This window comes from Seriola aureovittata, chromosome 3 (assembly GCF_021018895.1).
Source record: "Seriola aureovittata isolate HTS-2021-v1 ecotype China chromosome 3, ASM2101889v1, whole genome shotgun sequence".
Lineage (NCBI taxonomy): Eukaryota > Metazoa > Chordata > Actinopteri > Carangiformes > Carangidae > Seriola > Seriola aureovittata.
The window spans coordinates 27,776,153-27,795,941 of record NC_079366.1 but is presented as its reverse complement, the minus strand read 5'-3'; the positions used below and the strand labels follow the sequence as shown (position 1 = coordinate 27,795,941).

The 19,789-nt window shown below is 41.5% G+C and overlaps 1 protein-coding gene across 3 annotated transcripts in view; it reads right to left on the bottom strand.

Moving 5' to 3' along the window:
• The window catches only part of LOC130166082 (voltage-dependent T-type calcium channel subunit alpha-1I-like), a 140,064-nt gene that overhangs the window by 55,969 nt on the left and 64,306 nt on the right, over positions 1 to 19,789 (bottom strand). For 2 of the 3 annotated variants that reach the window (XM_056371419.1, XM_056371421.1), the window contains 11 exons: positions 19,068 to 19,219; positions 17,558 to 17,743; positions 15,326 to 15,443; positions 14,833 to 14,988; positions 11,266 to 11,353; positions 8,956 to 9,122; positions 4,622 to 4,692; positions 3,893 to 4,382; positions 3,351 to 3,451; positions 1,448 to 1,571; positions 75 to 143 (listed from right to left, as the gene is read on the bottom strand). In XM_056371419.1, coding sequence (XP_056227394.1) covers positions 75 to 143; positions 1,448 to 1,571; positions 3,351 to 3,451; positions 3,893 to 4,382; positions 4,622 to 4,692; positions 8,956 to 9,122; positions 11,266 to 11,353; positions 14,833 to 14,988; positions 15,326 to 15,443; positions 17,558 to 17,743; positions 19,068 to 19,219 — 1,722 coding nt within the window. The remainder of the gene's footprint in view (positions 1 to 74; positions 144 to 1,447; positions 1,572 to 3,350; positions 3,452 to 3,892; positions 4,383 to 4,621; positions 4,693 to 8,955; positions 9,123 to 11,265; positions 11,354 to 14,832; positions 14,989 to 15,325; positions 15,444 to 17,557; positions 17,744 to 19,067; positions 19,220 to 19,789) is intronic. The other variant, XM_056371420.1, reaches the window with a different exon arrangement.

Below are 19,789 nucleotides of genomic sequence, written 5' to 3'. Positions count from 1 at the left end.
AGGTGAGGTCAAGAAACGAAAGTGGAGGAGAGCAACAGGAGAAAGAAAGGAGAGGAGAGGGAAGAGCATTTTACCTTGACCGTCATCTCGGCAACAAAAATGGCAGTAAAGATGTAGTTGGAAATGGTGAGAAACACTCTTTCCTGTAACAAAGAGAGAGAGAGAGAGAGGACAAAGGCTGAGAGAAGAAGAAGGGAAGGAAAAAAAGCTGTAGGGAGGGAAGGGAAGAGACAAACAGAAGTGGTATAAACCCGGCCTGAGCGGAGAGGACTCACCCGGCTTCACTCACAAGCTTCAAACTACAATTTGAAAAAAAAGCACATCAATCAGTTCTGCTCCTCTGCGAATTCACTGAATGTTTTTTTTTTTTTGTAATTAAATTAGAATCAGACTTAGTTACCAAATTAAATGCCAAATTTGAAAAAGTTGCTGCGCTTTAATTTGGAGGCGTCAGATCACTTCCTCGAAAAAGTGCTCACCATTCAGTATTCGGGAGCTGATTGATTACAGGAAAACTGGCCTGACGCCAAAACTCAGAGAGGACTCGGAGCCGGGGGAGTTGATTCTTATTCGTTTTAAATATCTGTTGTTTTTATTTCAAATCATTTTTTTTCTTAACGAGCAAAGAATCGTTAAGAAATAAAACTCATTAAATAACTGGTCGTTATCACAACCAGAAAAACGTCTACTGAGCCTGTTCTCATTTCACATTTGTACTTGAAAGAGGGAGTTTGACACAGAAATGGAGCAGTGGAAATGCAGTTTTTTAAAACTGTGAAACTCTACAACTCTGAATCTTTAAAATCCTGGATCTGACTATTTTCAACGTGCTATTTCAGTTTTGATTGGAATTGAAACTGAAGTCTGTGCTATTACCTTATAGTTATATAGTTATAGTTATAATATGTAAGTTTTTCATATTAAAATGTCTAAAAATGACTAGACCTACAGTATGTTATATCTTTTTTGAGTTGAGTTCTCACATTATCTCAATTACTTTCGCCAATTTTCAAATTTTGAGAAATCTGTGATTTTAATTATGGTTTAACTGTCCGTTTCATTTGATCATATCCCCTATGTGCATGTGTCGTTGCTGTGGTTGCCTATCAGAGGCTCACAATGAGCTTTTATCCAGTTTTAAGCCACATTTTTTATAACCTTATATATACAGTATATATATTTATAATTCTGTGTTTCTACCAGTTGTAATCAGTTTGTTATGGAGAGGAGGAGACCTCTGCGGATAATTCAGCTGCTGGTAAAAACCTCAAGAACAACAAATCTAAAGGACAAATCAGTAAAGTCCCTTTAGTCAGAACTGTGAAACTGTTTCAAATTTTAGTCCAACAGCCCCGTGTGTCCAACGCTCTTAGATACTCTCAGTTCATCTTCCAGGTCCTCACTTTCTACGGAACAACAAGTCCTATGCAGGAAACATAGTTCTTACCAGGCTGCCCTGCAGAATCTTTGGCCTCTCCAGAGCCACCGTGATGCAGTTGAGGAAGATGAAAACCAGGACCACGTAGTCAAAGAGCTTATGGGCGATAATGGACTGACAGAGCAATCTGAACCTGACGAGAGAAGAAACAGAGGAGGGCAGAGGAGAGAAGACGTGACAGAGTTAGAGCAGTGGGAGAGGAGAGTCTGAGGTTTGTTGCTTCATTTGTTAATATTATAACTGAGCTGAAGATTTTCAATCCTCCTACAAGGAAACTTCTTCTTTAAAATACCCCACTGTAACATCTGATGTTCTGCAGTCAGTATAAGTATTCTGCAGCCACCAATAAATAAATCTGAGGGGGTGCAAGACGAGGAATGTATTTTTTTGGACTTTTGGCCTCTAACAAAGAGAAAAAGTCTGAAAAGTTTTGAGCAGAAAATTCCTCCAAGGTGGAACTGCTCTCACCTGTACTGTCTATACAGCAAACAGACACTTGTTCAGTGTAAACGGTTGCGAGCCGCAGAAGGCTGGGAATCACTGGCGCACTCTGAAAAGACTTTAACATCTTCAAACACCTGCAGCGTTGTTGTCAAGCCGTCGGCTCCGGAGCCGGGACAGACGGTGTAAGCAGCTCCGGAGCGAAGCCCTCACACATCTCCTCTCATCTGCCAGCTATGAAAGGGAGCAAAATATACCTATAACTGCTGCACCTGCTCTCTGGGTGAGGAAATCAATGTGCTAATCTGACTGCTTTTCCTGCAGACCTGGCAACTCTGTCCCTTTTATCTATCGATTCAAATCTGGCAACCCTGTCCCCTGGATATCGATCGTGACCGACGGCGGTGCTGGCGTCGGCACTTACGCCGCCTGAGACACAACTTGTGATGTTGGCTCGTTCCTCCCTTGGTTTGTTTGTCTGCTTCGCTCGCTTTTAATTCTGCTTAGGTACAACGCGTGCGCGCGCACACACACACACACACACACACACACACACACACACACACACACACACACACACACACACACACACACACACACACACACACACACACACACACACATATGCTTCCGTGCATGCTCAGGCATGTACAGCACGCCGAGGCATAAACAAGACAAAGACGCACATATGCTCACTCGCTCCCGCAAGCACACATGCAAAGTCAACCACCAAGAAATGCACAAACACGACGCCACCGCAGATACGGCCTGACGCTGGTGCATACACCGCCAACACACACACACACACACACACACACACACACACACAGCCCTCGCTTGACAGATGGCACCTGCCAGGATGCCAAAACACAGCCCTGGGGCCTGGCTTCCCTTAAGTGGCTATCAGCACGCAGGGAATCGGGTGAGTGAGCGAGTGGATGACTGAGTGATTTTTCTTTCATGTTGCTTTCTACCAGCGATGGACTGAAGGCAAACATAGTTGAACACACACACAATCACACACAGACACACACATTGGAGCCAAGAGTCAAAAACACTGTCTAGAGTCAAAAGAAATGCTTTGGAGGAAACAAAACGCACAGTGACATCACTTTAAAGAGCCATTTGTGAAAGTAGAAGACGGCAGTTTTCTGTGTGTGAAGAGACAAATGGTTTGACTATGCAGCTCCACGTTCCCCAACATTATCAGGACAGAGCGGCTGACTGTAAGTACTGACGCATCCAGCCGCTGAGAACCTTTGCTGCACATTTTGGGTTCAGGTCAAATTCAAATTTGTCAAATAGACCAGGCCAGCTGCAGACATCACCACCTCCGTAAGGTTCATTACAACAAAGGTTCTTTCCAGATTTACAGAAAAATAATACAGAAATTCTGTCCACTAGATGCCCCCAGGCCACGGAGCCACGAGGCAACATCACGTTCATCTAAAGATCTAAGTCGTCCACTCACTTGTTCTGAGGGGAGAACATGTAGACGGACCACTCCTCTCTGGTTTCACACCAGTCCGGCTTGTACACCTCCATCATCTTCTGGATACGGAAGCACAGACTCTGGAGGAGACGGGAGGGAAAAGAGATGAGAGGAACGGTAGATGGCCGCGTGTTCTATCCATAAGATAACTGAATATGATCACTGGCTTTAGGAGATTTCTGAAATTAAATTTAATTAAATTTCTGCACTAACTGCCATAATGACTTGGTTTTCACTATTATCTAAGAATTTTTGGAAAGTCAATAAAGTACATCTACCACTTGCAGCCTCTCATTTTGACACGCTGCAATAAAAAGATAGACAACTGCTCTTTTAACATCTCTCCTAAAGCTCAAGTGTCTGGTTTAGCACCTCGTTCCTGCAGCATTAACAGAACAGTCATCATCTGAAGAGGTGATAATCATTCGTTTATATGTTGCTTTTATGGCGTTTCTTCTTTACTGAACCCCAGTGGATACAGGAGGAAACGCTGATAACTAATATCGATCTGTGCCACTCACATAGTCCGTCTCTTCATCGAGGTCCGCTCTGTCCTTGCGCGCATTGACCTGAGGGAAAACCTCGGCCATCAGATGGGTGTGGGCCTTGCCGTTACAGTCCCGGTGGTCCACTCCAAAACCACTCCCAGCCCCGGACCCTGCGGTGATGGACCCCCCCGCCCCGGACCCACTCCTCCTCCCGGGGTCCGGGTGGACGGGGGGCAGGCCCAGGGGCTGTCCGCCTGCCCGAAGCAGCTCTGGGAGCTCCAGGGAGAGAGCCCGCCGATCCCTCCTCGCCGCAAAGTGTCTGGAGAGGAACAGCGGCGGTGGTGGTGGATGATGAGGCAGCAGGGGATGATGGGAGTGGGGCGAGTGGGACAGAAGGGACTCCTGCTCAGCGGCGTAGGCGTAGGAGTGGGGGGAGCGGGTGCTGTGCACGCGGAGGCTGCCTCCTACCAGAGGCGCCCCCCCAAACCCGTAGCTCCTCCGGCCCAGGCTGTTTGAGCTAGACCTGCAGAGCAGAACTATAATTATGAGGCGTTCAATGTTAATGCACAATTAATAAAGTATCAATAAAGAGATGATCAACACTTCTGTATATTAAGCATTTAGTCATGAAGCTTATAAGAGCATAAAACAACAGCAAGAGTTTGATGTTTCCATGTAGGTAATTAAGACTTAATGAAGGTATTAAGAATTCATTAAGGCAGTAGCTGAAATCAATGGCTGAAAGTAAATCTAATTGTCTACCTGCGGCTCCACGCAGAGTGTGGATGGAAAGGCCGTCCCCAGTTGTGGTAGTTGGAACTGCGGCTGTGGCGCTGCAAGAGACACAGAGCGGTTCACAGTGATTACTGAGGCGCTGCGTATCTCCAGGCCGCGCCGCGCAGCGCAGCGCAGCGCAGTACACGAACACAGACGCAGCAAGCCGACAGCGACCGGATGAACACGTCACAGCTGGAGAAAGTCGATTTATGATATGTGCTTCTCTGTTGAACGAGAGGTCGACGCGGTCAGTTATCAGTTATGATTACCCATCAGTTCAAAAACACTGCTGTGTGCACAGGACATCAGACATTTAAACATGAAAAAACAGAGAGCATAAGACACGTCATCATGTCATCTCTGCGGACGACAATGCGATCGCAGGCGCCATGACAGTTCAGTGCAGTATAGATGAGATTGTTTAGCTTTATGTTGCTATAGGTGCTACGTCTTCTTCCTTGTCTTGATTACTTTTAATGTAATCCTGTAATACTTTGAATGAATGCACACACAAAATTTGAATCTAAAAAATAGAATATAAAAGGCATTAAAAGTATATTTAGCCTCTTCCCTGCCCAGCACAGGCTTTTAATTCTTGTGTATGTGAGTGTATATGTAGGTGTAAGTGTGTCTCTGTAAATGTATATATATATGAATGTCTTTATATTTTATTTTATAGTAGTTGTATCTTTTTTTGTACAAAAAAAAAACACATACAATAAATAAATATTTTTGTTTTTTTCTTTTACAAGACTGTAGATGAAAACTCTGGCAGTTTGATATCATGATGATGTAAATCAATGGATATTGTCTCCAATAAATAAATAAAATAAAGTCAAATGATACTTGCAGTTGTACAACCATGACTTAAATGTATCTCAGTCTTTACAGTCTGTCTTCAAACAGCTAACAACGGGACCTATTAGAGCAAAAGTGAAACACAGCCCGGTCTGCCACAGCGGAGCGACTCTGTAAGACCACTAAGTATATATATGATGTGCTGTATGAATGTGAGGCTGGACATCGGTGGAAAAAGAGGAGGTTACTATAGGTCAATCACCCATAAATAAAAGAAAGCAGCTAGGAAGCTGGCTGAACAAATGAAATATAAACTGGGCTTTGCAGTGCGCTCAGCAGGCTGTCATCAGGTTTAACATGCAAACCCCCGAGTGCCAGTTCCACTTAAAGGAACATAACCAGTTGTGTTTGTTTCCGCATGTCTAATCCTTTCAACGTGATAGACCTAATTATATGTTTTACCCTTGAAAACCCACGTCGCCAGTCGGAGCCTGAGCCGGTGCCATATACCAGACAATCTATGCATCCGTCTCTATAGAAACTGTAGTGAAGCGTGCACGCTAGATGTTAAATAACACCTCAGTCCACGCAGGACCGCACTGCAGATCATTTAAGAGGACACTGAGTGTGTGTGTGTGTGTGTAAGTATTACTGTCAAGCCAATTTGTTCCTCGCTATATGGCATAATCCACAGACAACAGCTGGTACTAATATACTGTATATTCTGTACTGACACGCGCTGCCAACCATACAGCATGTACTGCAACTTTCCCTTCTACAGAATGTAACTGCGCCTGCATCAAATCAAATGACAACTGCATCATGCAAACAAGGGATAAAAGTGTTACTGAATGTGCAGCCTTTTCGCAGTCTGTGAATACCGCTCATTGTGTTACGTGTTATATTGATTTCTAGGAAGAGTTTTGCTGGCACCAAACTGAAAACAAATTCCACCCAGATCCAGATCGTGTGGTCATTAAAGATAAGGGAACTGATTGATTAAAGGGAACATGTTGCCATCCTGAATCTTTTCCTCCATTTTTAAATATTATTCCTCTGGACAAACAACTATTTTGCTTTTACTTCTGTTAATATATAACCTTAAAAAATGACAAAATTGTTACTCTGGATTACTTTTTTATATATAATTTATTCAATTTTATCATGCTGAAATAATATATCTTTAAACCCATTGTGCACTTCTTTTTTTTTTATGCATCACAATCACTGCATCATGATCCAGCCGCTGTCCGACCTATTGTGCGAGACACATGGACAAAGCAGCACGCTCTTTACACTGATGAATTAAAGCGTGATTGTGCTGCAACACAATAGGCTGATGCATCATTCCCCTAACTTTCATCTGAGGCCAATCAACAGTATCCAGCACACTGTGTAAGAATAAAACAAGCAGAACACCCCGACGAACAAACGGAGGCGATTCGTGGTTCAAAGTGTGATTTCACCGAAGACGATCAAACACCATCAACGGCTGCGAAAACTTTCGCAAAACTTCAGTAAAATATCATGAAATTCTTGTATCTTCTTTATTATTCAAACACTTTTTGCTCCGAGTGATGTGACTGGCGCCTTCTGATATCTGAGCGCTGCGAGAGACATGGGGGGACACACACACACACACACACACACACACACACACACACACACACTTCACAGCCAAGTGGATCTCCCACACCCACTGTGTTTAACATTATAACCTCGGAGGTACGTGTGTTGCTAAACCGCAGCTTATCATTTGTCTTGTTCTCCCCTTCTCCTTTATCATCCTGTCACTGCATCACCCCCCCACCCACCCACTCTATCTCCATCACCATCTCTCTGTTCTGTTCTCTCTACCTCTCCCTGTCGCTCCTTCCTCCCGTCCCTCGTTTCTCTCCGTTTCGCATTGGATAAACAGAACATCGGAGCAGTCAATTAATAGACGTTGCTATGGCAACCGCGTAGAACTGTTTCAGCTTCTCTCTCTCTCTCCTAAGGTTTTTTTTTTTTTGGTTCAACAGGCACGACACTGGTGCATGCCTACTGTGTTTGTGTGTTTTAGACTCTCACACACACACACACACACACACACACACACACACACACACTGTTAGATGTCTGTGTGTTGAGTGTATGGTGCAGGGATGATCTGACCTGAATAAGGAGGAGCAGGCTGACTGTACGGCAGCTGTCGCAACTCACAAGTGCAAGAAGTATTCTGTGTCAGCTCCATCAGTGTTTCTCTCCGCCACCTTCTTGCCCCAGGAGTGAACCCCCCTCTTTGCGTTTAACTTGTGCTAATTTATCGTCACTACTCATATTTCTACCACTGAGAAAACTCAAAATCTTTTGATGCAGGTTCATTTTTTACTGTTATTGCTCGTCTTGCCAGTAGTGTTTTTAACCACAAACATTCAAGTTTTTCTGGAGCTTTTAATTGAAACAGATTCTTTTTTTCAAAGCATACTTGTAGCTTTTTAGCTCAATCACAGATCCCTCTCTCTCTTCTCGACAGGCAGCAAGTTGTACAGAATCCACATTATAAGATCTATAATCCATTAAGTGAATGTTTCTTTTATAAGTTGTATGAGCGTATTTTCAACCAGGAAGACTATCTTTATGCCTCATTCGTTCACGATTCTCTCTCCCTCTCTCACCTCACATCGCATCTCAACCGGCCAATCACAGTGACACCACATTGTCACTGTCCAACTTTAAAATCTGTTCTCCTCTCTTTTGCTGTCAGCCCATTCACCTCCAGGCTTCATGTCCAGCGCCCCGGTTGAGCTCATCAGATCTCCAGCATTCTCTTCTCCCCACCACCACCACCACCAATGTCTAGACCCTGGGGGGGTTTTCCTTTACTTCACACAGCCTCTCCCCCTTTTCAAATAAGGTGACATCACAATCGGCTCTAATTGCTAAAGACTCTCACGTCTCTCACTTTTCTTCTCTTGTTTTGCACTAGGCAATAAAAGTTTATCTGTTGACTCAGACTGAAATATTATAGTTGCATGCTTATCTCGCTGTCAGATTGTTGATGGCTGCGATCAGGCGATCTTTCTCTGTTTTCTCTCCAAGAACCCAACAGATTCACATGACCCATTTTTTATAAGATCTGTGTTTGTCCTCGGGGTTTGATTTTTTCTGCAAACACACCACCTCAATCTAATGCAAACCATGAGGCGTGAAATGAAATTCAACTAAATGTTTAATGTGGTGGATTCTTGATCTCGTGGCAGTTTCAAGTCAAGTACAAATAGATTTCATATCACACACTGACAAGAAGTCAAGCCAATCTTTTCTGGAAAGGAGGGAAAACACATTCATCCCTCTATAAAGCTGAAATGGTTTACAGAGTGATGGCAAACAGCTGGGAAATGGTTGGCAGTGACACAAAGTAGGCATGTGATTTGTAGTGAATAGGGCTGACACAAATGTGAGAGACTCGCAGTTGAAATGTTAACTGATACGTCTCCTTCCCTGTGCGTTCGTGCGTCTGAGTGTGAATGAATGATTACCAGAGAGAGGGAGCGTCTCTCCAGGCTGCTCTTGCCCAGGCTCATCACACTGCTCTTTCTGGACTCCACGGTGAAGCTCCGCCTCTCTGAGGAATAGGATCCCCTGGGTCCCGAACGAGCACCCAGCTCCAGATGGCCATTGGGCGTCAAGGTGCAGATCCTCGGGTCTGGAGGGAATTGAACACAGAGAGAGAGAGAGAGAGCCACTGAGAGAGTCTCTGTGTTACTTTTGTTTTTTGTGCCACCCACCCAATATATGCTGCTGAATCCCCTACTTCCCATTCTTATGCACTTTTATTCTGTAGTATATCTAAATTAGGACATCACAATCTTAGAAAACTTAACACCGGCCGTTACTAAACTGGTTTTGAGTTTAAAAAAACGCTTTGCCTTTTGGGGCCAGTTACACAAAACAGTTTTCAACATAAGACACTTAAATAACTCCCTCAGCTAAGGAGAAATTAAACCTGATGGGTGCTGCACAGGAGCTAAGGTTTCTTTAGTTAAGGGATTAAAAGCAGCGAAAGAAATGTTACAGTTTAAATTCTACTGTTTCCATGGAGATTGTTTGTTGGCTGCCATTAGCAGTCATAGGTCTTTTGTGCAATGGTTTAACTGATATTAAGTGATTCCACAAGTATAAGACTAAGATAAGGAGAAAACTTTAGTGAACATTTTAAGGAAACCATAAGGAAAAGACTTAAGGGGCTTTTGTACAACTGTTTTTAGTTTAAGGGTTCCTTAAATCAGGCTTAAAGGAAAATCTTAACTTGCAATCGGCCCCTTGTCAGTGGAATAAGACAGTCCAGAAATCTATACTGATAACTGTTTTCCAAGGGCTAAGACTAAATTTAGATGTTTTTTTGTGTATGTCATAATTCCAATTATTCATCAAAGAGGAAAAAAACCTAAAAAAAAAGAAAAAAAAGAGATAAAAGCAGAAACTTAGAGCGAGGTAGAGAATGAAAACTCTTTCCGACCACACACAAAAGAAGCTAAAGCTGAACCAGTGAAGGCAGCACCTCTGTGCTGTGGAAGTGGACAGACGGCTCGTTGTCTTTCTATCTATGAAGCTGCAGAGTTTCCTCCTCGGCTCATACTGCACTGCAGAGATCACATCTCCTCTGCAGCAGAAGCCCACTCACACTCACAAGTGACCCCCCCCCCCCCCCCAGTATCTGAACTCCTGGTTAATCCTCTCTGCACCTTGTGCTGTCTGTCGGGTCTGTTTGTTGGAGGGCTGCGTAGCTGGAGCAGGTTCATCATGAGCTCTGGATTAAGATAGAGCTCATTCATATTTGAAGACTTCTGGCTATTCTATTGGAGTTTCTTGCGAGTTTGCGAGCCTCTGGCGCGTACTCCTGTCTTACTTTGTTGGCTTTTTGGGTTGAGCATTACGCCCTCCTCTTGAATACGCCTCACAGGGGAAAGAAAGACTGAGACTGTCGGGGGTGTTTTTCTGCTTTGAGATGAATGAGGGTTTATATTGTGGCGTTCGAGCTGAATGAAACACGAGGATTTGATTTTTAACATTTTAAATTCACCAAGTGAAAAGAGCAATATTTACTTTTGCTTTAACAAATTACACCTTCTGAATACATTTATTCTCACACCTGTGGCTGTGACAAGATAACACTTTAAATGAATAGATGCTGATTTCTAAGATGCTGACTTATTCAGTTTTCATTTTTGGAAGGAAATTTCCTGTGCCTGGTTTCTGGGATATAAGGGTCTATTAAAAATAGATTTTTTAAAGTTATCTGAGTTAATAATACTTGACTTATTCAATATACCCTGGGTTACCAGGTTACTAGGTACAGCTTCAATCTCTAAAACCGGTGCAAAAGATCCTACCTTCATAAAGGTTAGTTTATGTTGAAATTGTTGACTTTCATTGATATAAGTGGGATGTTCAAATATTTGAAATGCCAGTTTATCATAAATTACAGTTTGTCATAATACACCTCAACATTGCCACAAATTACAGCCGCTTAAATGACCATGAAGTTGAATCAAAACCCTGTAAAGTTCCTCTCCAGACATGTTTTAAACTATATAAAAATATTCTGCTGTGATTAATATATTTTTTTAAAAGGTTTTCCCACATAAAAAGTGAAAAAAAAAGAAATTAAAAACTGGGGCTAGAAGCACTTCTACACTTACTTCCTTAATAAGAAAGTCTGGATCAGGTCTTGCTTTCATGAAGGTGGGAGTTATTGCAGATCTGTATTTGTTTTAGTGCAGTGCACCAAATAAACTGGCAACTGAAGGTAATTACAAGGCTGAGAGAGAAACGTGTCATCAGCTCACCTGACAACTTTATGGAGTCGTGTTTCTCGCTCTCGTCAAAGTTGGAAGAGGAGCGGTCGTCGTCCGAGTAAGAGCGATTGGCGTCTCCCTGGAGATGAAGAGTCATGACACAAAGAGAAGAAGACAGAGAGGAAGACATATTACACAGGGTTCATGTTATATACAGTATGTATATATATATTATATATTATATATATATAAACATAATATTGGTACTTTTTTATACAAATTTGATCAAATCCATTTTAACAAAGAAAATGACAATACACAGAACAAATTGTAGTTTTACTTTAGTTAAAGTTTTAATCTCTGTATTTTTACATGCTCAAATCTATTCATGTAAATAAACAGCCAATCACCAGCATTATTAGATATTGCACCAAGCATGCTGCATGCTGATTGGCTCACTGATGCTGATGAGATTTTCCCCATTTGCTCATTTGATATCGAAATTTGGCATTTTTCCATCTTTTTTTTTGGGGGGGGGGGTGTTTATGCCTTTATTTTGACAGGAAAGTGAATACAGACAGGATATACAGGAAGGAGAGACATGCCGACATGCTTATATGGTATGTGTGCCAACCACTCCGCCATCAGGTCGCCCTTCCATCCTTGATAGTATCAAACCAATTCTGTTGGTTCTGTTTGTGTGACTCAGGACCTTTCGTCTCCACCTCCACGGCTCTGCTCCCTCCCACCAAACATTTGATGTCGTCAGGGTGGCTCAGATCAGTGTTGTATCTTATGATTAAATCAGTAAAACCCTCAAACTACTGACACACTACTCTAGTAACCCCACTGGTGTGGTTAAGACCAGTGGGGTTCCTCCCCTTCAGTCTGTATGATGGGAAAATCTGGAGTAAATTGGCTCAATAATCCCCAGTGAGCAGAGGTAGTACATGCAGGGTGGATGAGCAGGAGAAGGTGAGAGAGCCAGAGGGGGGAGAGAACGACAGTGAGATAAGAGAGAGAGAGAGAGAGAGGGAAGGAGAGTGACAGGGAGCGAGACGGTGAAAGACTGATGGCTGTTTTGTTTTGGCATTTCAAAAAAAAGATCAATCAAAAGCCTTGTGATTTGTGTCAGTGTTTCCCCCTCCAACTCGCACATCACAGCTACACGCCATGAATACGCTAATGCTTTGAACCGTGTACGAAAACTCAACTGGGTTACCGTGCTAACCGCTCTACAATTTTCCAATGACACGTCTGTGAGTGTGACAGGTGACGGCAGACTGACAGCATAATTTTCCGCTGTTTTCCACTGAGATGGATGGCTTCAGAAATCACACCGTTGTGTTTAATACACCATTATTATGTTTGACTGCAGATAAAGCCTTTAACAAATAACTGAGACCAATATGGTCAAAGTATTATTATTCATACAGCATGACATAGATTTTAAACCCTGTGAATCCTGGGGCTGTTTTTACTTGGTTATGGCATAGTTACTATATGTTGTACATTATTTACAGATTAAGTTAGGCTACTCACAAGTAACAGTAGTAAACATGATCTAAGGCCATTTATTATAATAACAATATAAATTTTTGGGGGATATCCACAGGATGACCAAACAACAAATACTTATGATATACAGTGAATGGAAAGACACTAGCAGACTCTATGATATTGGAAGTACTGTGTTTTAGATGGATTTTGTCATTCATGTTTCTCTTATTTGTGTTAAAGGTTAATATGATCTGAGGTTGTGCCTATATGTTCTCTTCATGCTTTGGGTAATGAAAACGAGTGTAATGTTATCGTATATATGTATATATCTTGGACAATATCAACCACCCTCTCCACAACATTCTGGCAGGACAGAGAAGCAGCTGCAGCTGCTGCAAATGTCTCATCTCGCTGCACTGCAGAACAGAGAGGTTCAGGAGATCCTTTGTTCCCACTGCCAGCAGGCTATATAACTATAAAACACCTCAGCCAAAGGAAGTGGACTAATCTAATTATTATTTTTTATTGTTTATTATTAACTGTTATTATTATTATTATCATCATTACTGATGAGCTACTGGCCACATGAATTTCCCCTAGGGGATAAATAAGTATATATCTATGTATCTCTATAGCTGGTCAGTTTACTGTAGCTGTGGGCTATACCTGAGTCCTTCATCTTAATTTATCTATTTATTTTCTTATACACTTAATATTGTTTACATTCTGGCAAATCTGAACCATGTGGAGTCATCAGTCAGTTGCCAGAAGTTTCTGTTTGCACTGTAGCGAAGAATGTACAGACAACACACCTTTCACACTGAGGAAAATGTCCAGATTCGCTGATTATGAGGCAGAAACTGAAGTAGTATCTTTTTCAAGTGGATTTATGGCTGTTGACTCACAGTCACACAAACTGCTTCAGTTCGCTTTCACAGGGTTGAACAGCAACTGGTTCACCGGACAAAAACATGATTTATATACTGAGGCATAAGTGGGCAGATGCACACAAACAGTCTGTTGAGTCTACTATGTAGCAAGACAAGATAAAAGAGTATATTATGAAGGTTAATGGACTTGTTGATCAACCTTACAGATCCATCTGTTATTGACCCGTACAAGACCTTCACATTCCCCACTCAGCAATGAAGGATAACTCAGCCACTTAGCTGCAAGAAATTGTAAAGAAGAGAGCGGTTTGGTCTAGAAGCATTGTTGTACGTGAGCATGTGAGACTTTCACATTATTACTAACTAGTCAATCTGCTCAGTTCTGTAATTATGAAAACCAGCAGGGCATAAGAGCCCGGGTTTATTTTAGCTGCAGGGGTCTCTGCTAAAGGTTAAAGTCCACTCGTTGACAGACACAGACAGATGGACGTCAGCTGTCCACAGAAAAAGCCATCATGCAGAGAATGGAGAAAGAAAGTTTGAAAGTTTATGTGAATCACAGAGTTGTTTGACACCATGAGTTAACAGGCCACGTTTTGGAGAATGAAAATTCCTTTCCTAAATACCAGAAATGTAGCACTTGTTTGAAGTAAATTATTGAATTATTGAGAGATGAAAGCTTGTTTCCTGTTAGAGGGCGATACATGTCAGTGCAGTGTTTCCCTTACATGTACTGAACATATTTTAGGGAAAGTCACACACGGTTTCACATGGTTCATCAATATCAAATGACAAAATGTAACCACCACAACTTGTGCTTTCTACACTGCGCGCAGCTGACGTCACTGTTTCGCAGGCTGTTTGCAAGCGTATGTGTAACATCTGGCCAGCTCATTCGGAAGAAGTGGCATGGGTCAACGAGGGTGTCCCACCAACCTCCAACTGTTTTTGAGAAATTAAATATTAAAATTTGAAGCATAAGCCTATTATGTCAGCATCCTGTGGTCTCCTTTGTTTGTACATTGTTTGTTAGTGCTTCATTATTTCTCAAATTATCATAATTTAGTTATTTAATGTGTAATGCTCATAACCTGAGAGCATCTAAAGCGATTCTAAGGTTGTTTTCGCACCAAAATACAGGTCCAGCATCGCTTGCTTGTGGACGTATACACAACAGCTAACCCTGCAGCGATTACTTCCTGCGGTTTGAAACCATGAGTTCCCGTACCTCTGCCTGAAAGCCTTCAACCAAGATGGCCACCAGCAGGTTGAAGAGGACGTAGTTTCCAAAAGTCATGAGGGCCACAAAGTAAAGAGCTGCGAGGGGTGAAGTAGCTGCCATACCATTGTACAAAACCACGTTCCAGTCCTCCTGGGTCAGAATCTGAGAGAATTACACAGAGGAAATCACACTTTCATACAATAGTATACAAACACCACTTAAACAATTCATTAACTAAACATTTATACAAATACAAGATGCTGAAGTTTAGAGAAAGTGCCATTCATTTTATTTGAACTCATTACGGAAAAGTTTACATCATTATCATTTCAGTTGGTCTGATTTACTGGTTATAGTGTCTATAAAAATGTTTAAGTCATCTGCATATATAAAGACATGCAGCGTGCATGTGGAGCAGATATGCAGAGATGTGTGTTAGATTAGATTAGATTAGATTAGATTAGATTAGATTGTTAGTGTGTTTGTCTGCATTGATTACCTGGAAAACAGTGACAATGGCCCAGAGGAGGGAGTCAAAGTTCTTCCTGTCTGGTACTGTATCACCGGTCTCTGTCTTGAGACTGAACTTACAGCCAAAGATGTGCATCCCCAGGATACTGTAAAAACAAACAGCAGAGCCTCTGATTATGTTAATATACCAAACACACTCTTAATGTAACATCTTCTGTACTTAACTAATAATTGATTGTGGATCTTGTGAGGCACGATGAATACAAGGCCTTCTTTTTTAGAGTAATGGATTAAGAGACATTGGATGATTAAGGCTTTTCTTTGTCTCAGCTGCTCAGGATTTCATAAATGCTGCCTTCCTAATGCATCTCTGTGTGTTATCGGTTGTTTTTGTGCCCTGGCTGCAACTAAACACTTTCTTGTCTGGGATTATGAAGATAAATGTAAATGTTTCAATGCCACTGAGCCCTAAAGCCTGCTTACATAAGATGTCATTTGCTCCAATGGCCTTGTTGTTACTGTAAAGCACCGCAGTAAACATTTAACAGCACAGGTGTTTTGATCTGCAGTTAATTGTGCACAATCGTTACATAGACAACAAGTCCTTGCAAGGTATCTAAGAGGCTTTATACAGCATCAAATTGTGAATACTATTAGTAATAGAGATTGTAAAGCATCCCTGCTGTATTTGACAACCATCCCAAGAACAGCACTGTCATGGACAATGCTTCTAAAAGCTGAGTTATCAATGTGACAATTATCAAGGAGTTAAACATGACATAAACAAACATTAATGGTGTAATGCACCTAGGATGTGACATTTTCTGCCAGGCTTACACCAAATAAATTTCCGTGCAATTTCAATGTCACAGACTAATTTCCATTGTCTGAATAAGATCATTAAAGTCTTGCTCGAGTTGCAGCACGCTCCCGTCATCTTGATCGTTTGGTGTAAGGTGATAGTCCGAGCTGTCTTAACTCTGTGGTTTTTTCATTTTGACTTTCCAATAAAATCAAACATGTTGAATATCATCGTCATTTTTTAGTTTTGGCTCGTGAAAGCAATGATGTTCAGTGAGGTGAACACTGTCAACTCCAACCACAGCAAAACAGGAAGCAGCAAACTGAGCTGACAGTGAGCACTGAGGCGACTGTGGGGAGTGTGGGTCCATTGGTGTAAGGCAGGCATTAAATACATAAGGGAGTGATTGGAAAAAATTGAAAATCATTTCAAAATAAAACAGTAAATCATAAATACAAAGTCCAAACACATTAATTTTAGGGGGAAATTGAGTTAATAACTCTAACTTTGCAAAAAAGTTCTTCCCATAAATGAGAACCACCAGGAGCATGATGGGAAATAATCTCAAAGGAATCTAGTCTTGCAAATAGTGACCCTGCAAAATCCCCAGTCTTTACAAAATCTTACAGTGTGAGACTAAAAACTCTGTGACTTATGACACATTGTCTTTAGATGTGAGAGGGTTTCAGACTTTAGTCTTTGCAAGGTCTTCTAGTGTATGGCAGGCACCAGGAGCTCAGAACACACCTTACATGAAGAAGTGACGCACAGAATACAGCACTCTCATAATAGTAGCTTTGTATATGAGTAAAGCAAATAACATCAAAATAATTTGTACTTGTAAATTGACCCTGTGTGTGTTCATGTGTGTCTGAGCACACAAAAACACATATTTTGAGTGTGTATTGTGATTAACACTGGGTCATTTCTTCACTTTACAAAACAAACTCCCAGGAAGTGGTTTGAGCGGCAAGTGAAGCTGGAAGGGAGGGAAACAAAAGCCAGCGAGGCCATTAATGATCCACTGAAAGACCTTTTAGGCCCTCAGATGGCGACCGTGTCAGTGTTTTCAGTATCCAGCTCCAGCTCTTTAAGTGTCTGCTTGTTGAAATATAACCAGATCTTCAAGTGTCTGCTCATTAATTTGCACACAGGTTTAATAGCTACCGCGGAACAGTGTGACCTTCTGCATTTCAATGGCAGCTGTTAAGCAGGTACAGAGGAGTTTAAAAAATGACAGACGCCAGCATAAACAAACACACATAAAATAGTCGGTAGAACTATGATCTCTCTCTCAGTTATATCCCTGAAAAAAACACAGTTAAAAGAAAACAGCTCCATGCGTTTGAAGATTTGTAAGACGATGAAGAGCACTGGACAGATTTTTCTTCTAATCTATGATCTGCATCAGAACGAGACACGGATGTCCATATGCCACACAGACATGTCCCACTTTACCTGAAGATGAAGATGAAAAGCATGAGGAGCATGCAGAAGGTGGCCACGTTGTCCATGGTCTTCATGAGGACCACCAGCTGTCTCCTCAGGGCTGGCATGAACCTCACCAGCTTCAGCACCCGCAGCAGCCTGAAGGTCCTCAGCACAGACAGACCGCCGTCAGATTGGCCGACGATCTCACACACACTGGTGAGATTAACACAGACCACCGTTCATAAGAGAAACAGTAAGTTATGAGAATTCAAAGTGCACCATTTACATAAAAACACATATATTCCACACCTGGGTTATAATGTTCAGTTTATGTTGAAACTGTGTTAAAGTGGTGTTAATTCAACTGTAACAACCACCCGATTCACATACTGGAAAGCCGATTGTGTTAATTAGGCCATTTCAGTTTTTACTTAATCAAATGTTGACAAAATTATATTAGCTGAATTTATCTTTAATTCTTGGGCTACATAAAGAAAGCTTGGTTTATCTTGTCTTGCAGTAATGAATGTGTCCACTTAAGGTTATCTAAGTTTCCTTAAGCTCTTGCTTGAATACTTAATGGCCTTAATGGCTGTTTGAGGCCTCAGAATGAGCACAGAAGACGGATCACAGAAGTTATTCTGTTCCTTTATGTTCTGGTGGACATTTATCATGAGCAGAGATCCATTCAGTAGTGGAAAATGCGGCTTTAAAGAAATTTGCCTTCTAATGGAGGTGGCTATCAAAGGCTTCACCCAGCACATTGGTAATGCATTGGTAAAGATTGAATAGTGGTATTTTCACGGGGCAGCTTCGTATGAATAGCTGAGGACATTCAGATAGATGAAGGGAGGGAAATTGGTGGCGGAGGGAGACATAAGAAGACAGATATAGATACGTTCAATCAACATGTATCTTCTGTGACGGGCTACACATTTGATCTTGTTCAGTTTTAGTTGCTTTGATGTGTATTTGATCTCAGGGTTATAATGGGGATCACAGAATAAGGTGCTCAGCCAGATGAATTGAAAAAAAAAAACAGTGGATCAAAGGCACAGCCACTCACCTGAAAGCTCCAAGCACAACGCAACAAGAGACAAAAAAAACCTGCTTGCTGCTGTCTGACTTTGGCATCCAAATACGTACAGGTGGTACATTTACACCAGGTAGAACACAGGTGACAATCCCACAGTGCATCACGTGAATAATTTAACTGACAAACCAAAAGCAGTGTGTGGCCAAATAACTGTCAATATCAGTCAATATTTCAGAAACATAATCGTTTTGTCCTCCAAAAGCCACTTCTCTTTTGATTTCTCCTTTTTCTGCCAAAATACAGCACAGTCAGGGCACTTAATACTACTTAATAAACTAAATAATGCACAAATGTTGGCCTGAAATCTCAAACTTCAGAAAAATAACACAGATTTAACAGCATACGGCAATACTGTAAGTCTGGCATGCAATAAGTATAATAAGTACATCATTTTTTAAGTAAACAATTGCAATAAATGCAGGTTTTACACCATTTCTGTACCTTATGATGACGATGACTCCGTCAAAGACATTGTAGGGGTTTCGCAGGTAGCTGAATGAACCGAAAGCCGTCAGTTTGAGGATCATCTCCAAGGAGAACATGCTGGTGAAGACGATGTTGCAGATCTCCAGAACATTGGTGAGCTCCTCTGGCTGACAGAGAAAATAAAAAGAGGAGAAGTTGGAAAATAAAAAAGAGGAGGGAGAGAGAGAGATGGCAGGAAGAGAAGAGTTAAAAGCAGAAAAATGAAAGACTAAATATCTATTGCTGCACCTTGCAGCTGTAAGGCTCAAAACAGAAAGCCTTTGCTTCTCTTGGACCCTGACAGCTTTCTCTGCAAAATATCAATTCTGCACGGCAGAACAATAACAACAGTCATGTTGTTATTGCAATGATTTATTAATGAAATTAAATTTCTTACTTTCATCTCTCTAATTTCTACTTTGGGAACCTCAAATGTGCTTTTAAAATTATAGCATCCCATGTGAACATGCTAGTTATCACGTTAACATGCTAACATTCTGAATGTGAGCATGCTACGTAGCAAGATTTTATGTTTACATGAAGTTCAAAGCTGATTGTTATAAGCTAATTTGTTTGTATATAAACATGCTAAATTCTGCTGTTAACATTTTAACATGCTAACATGCGGTGCATAGCGTTAGTATGTTAGCCTGTTAAGATTTTGCATGTTGTATCAGTCTCAATTTAGCCTGTTTGGC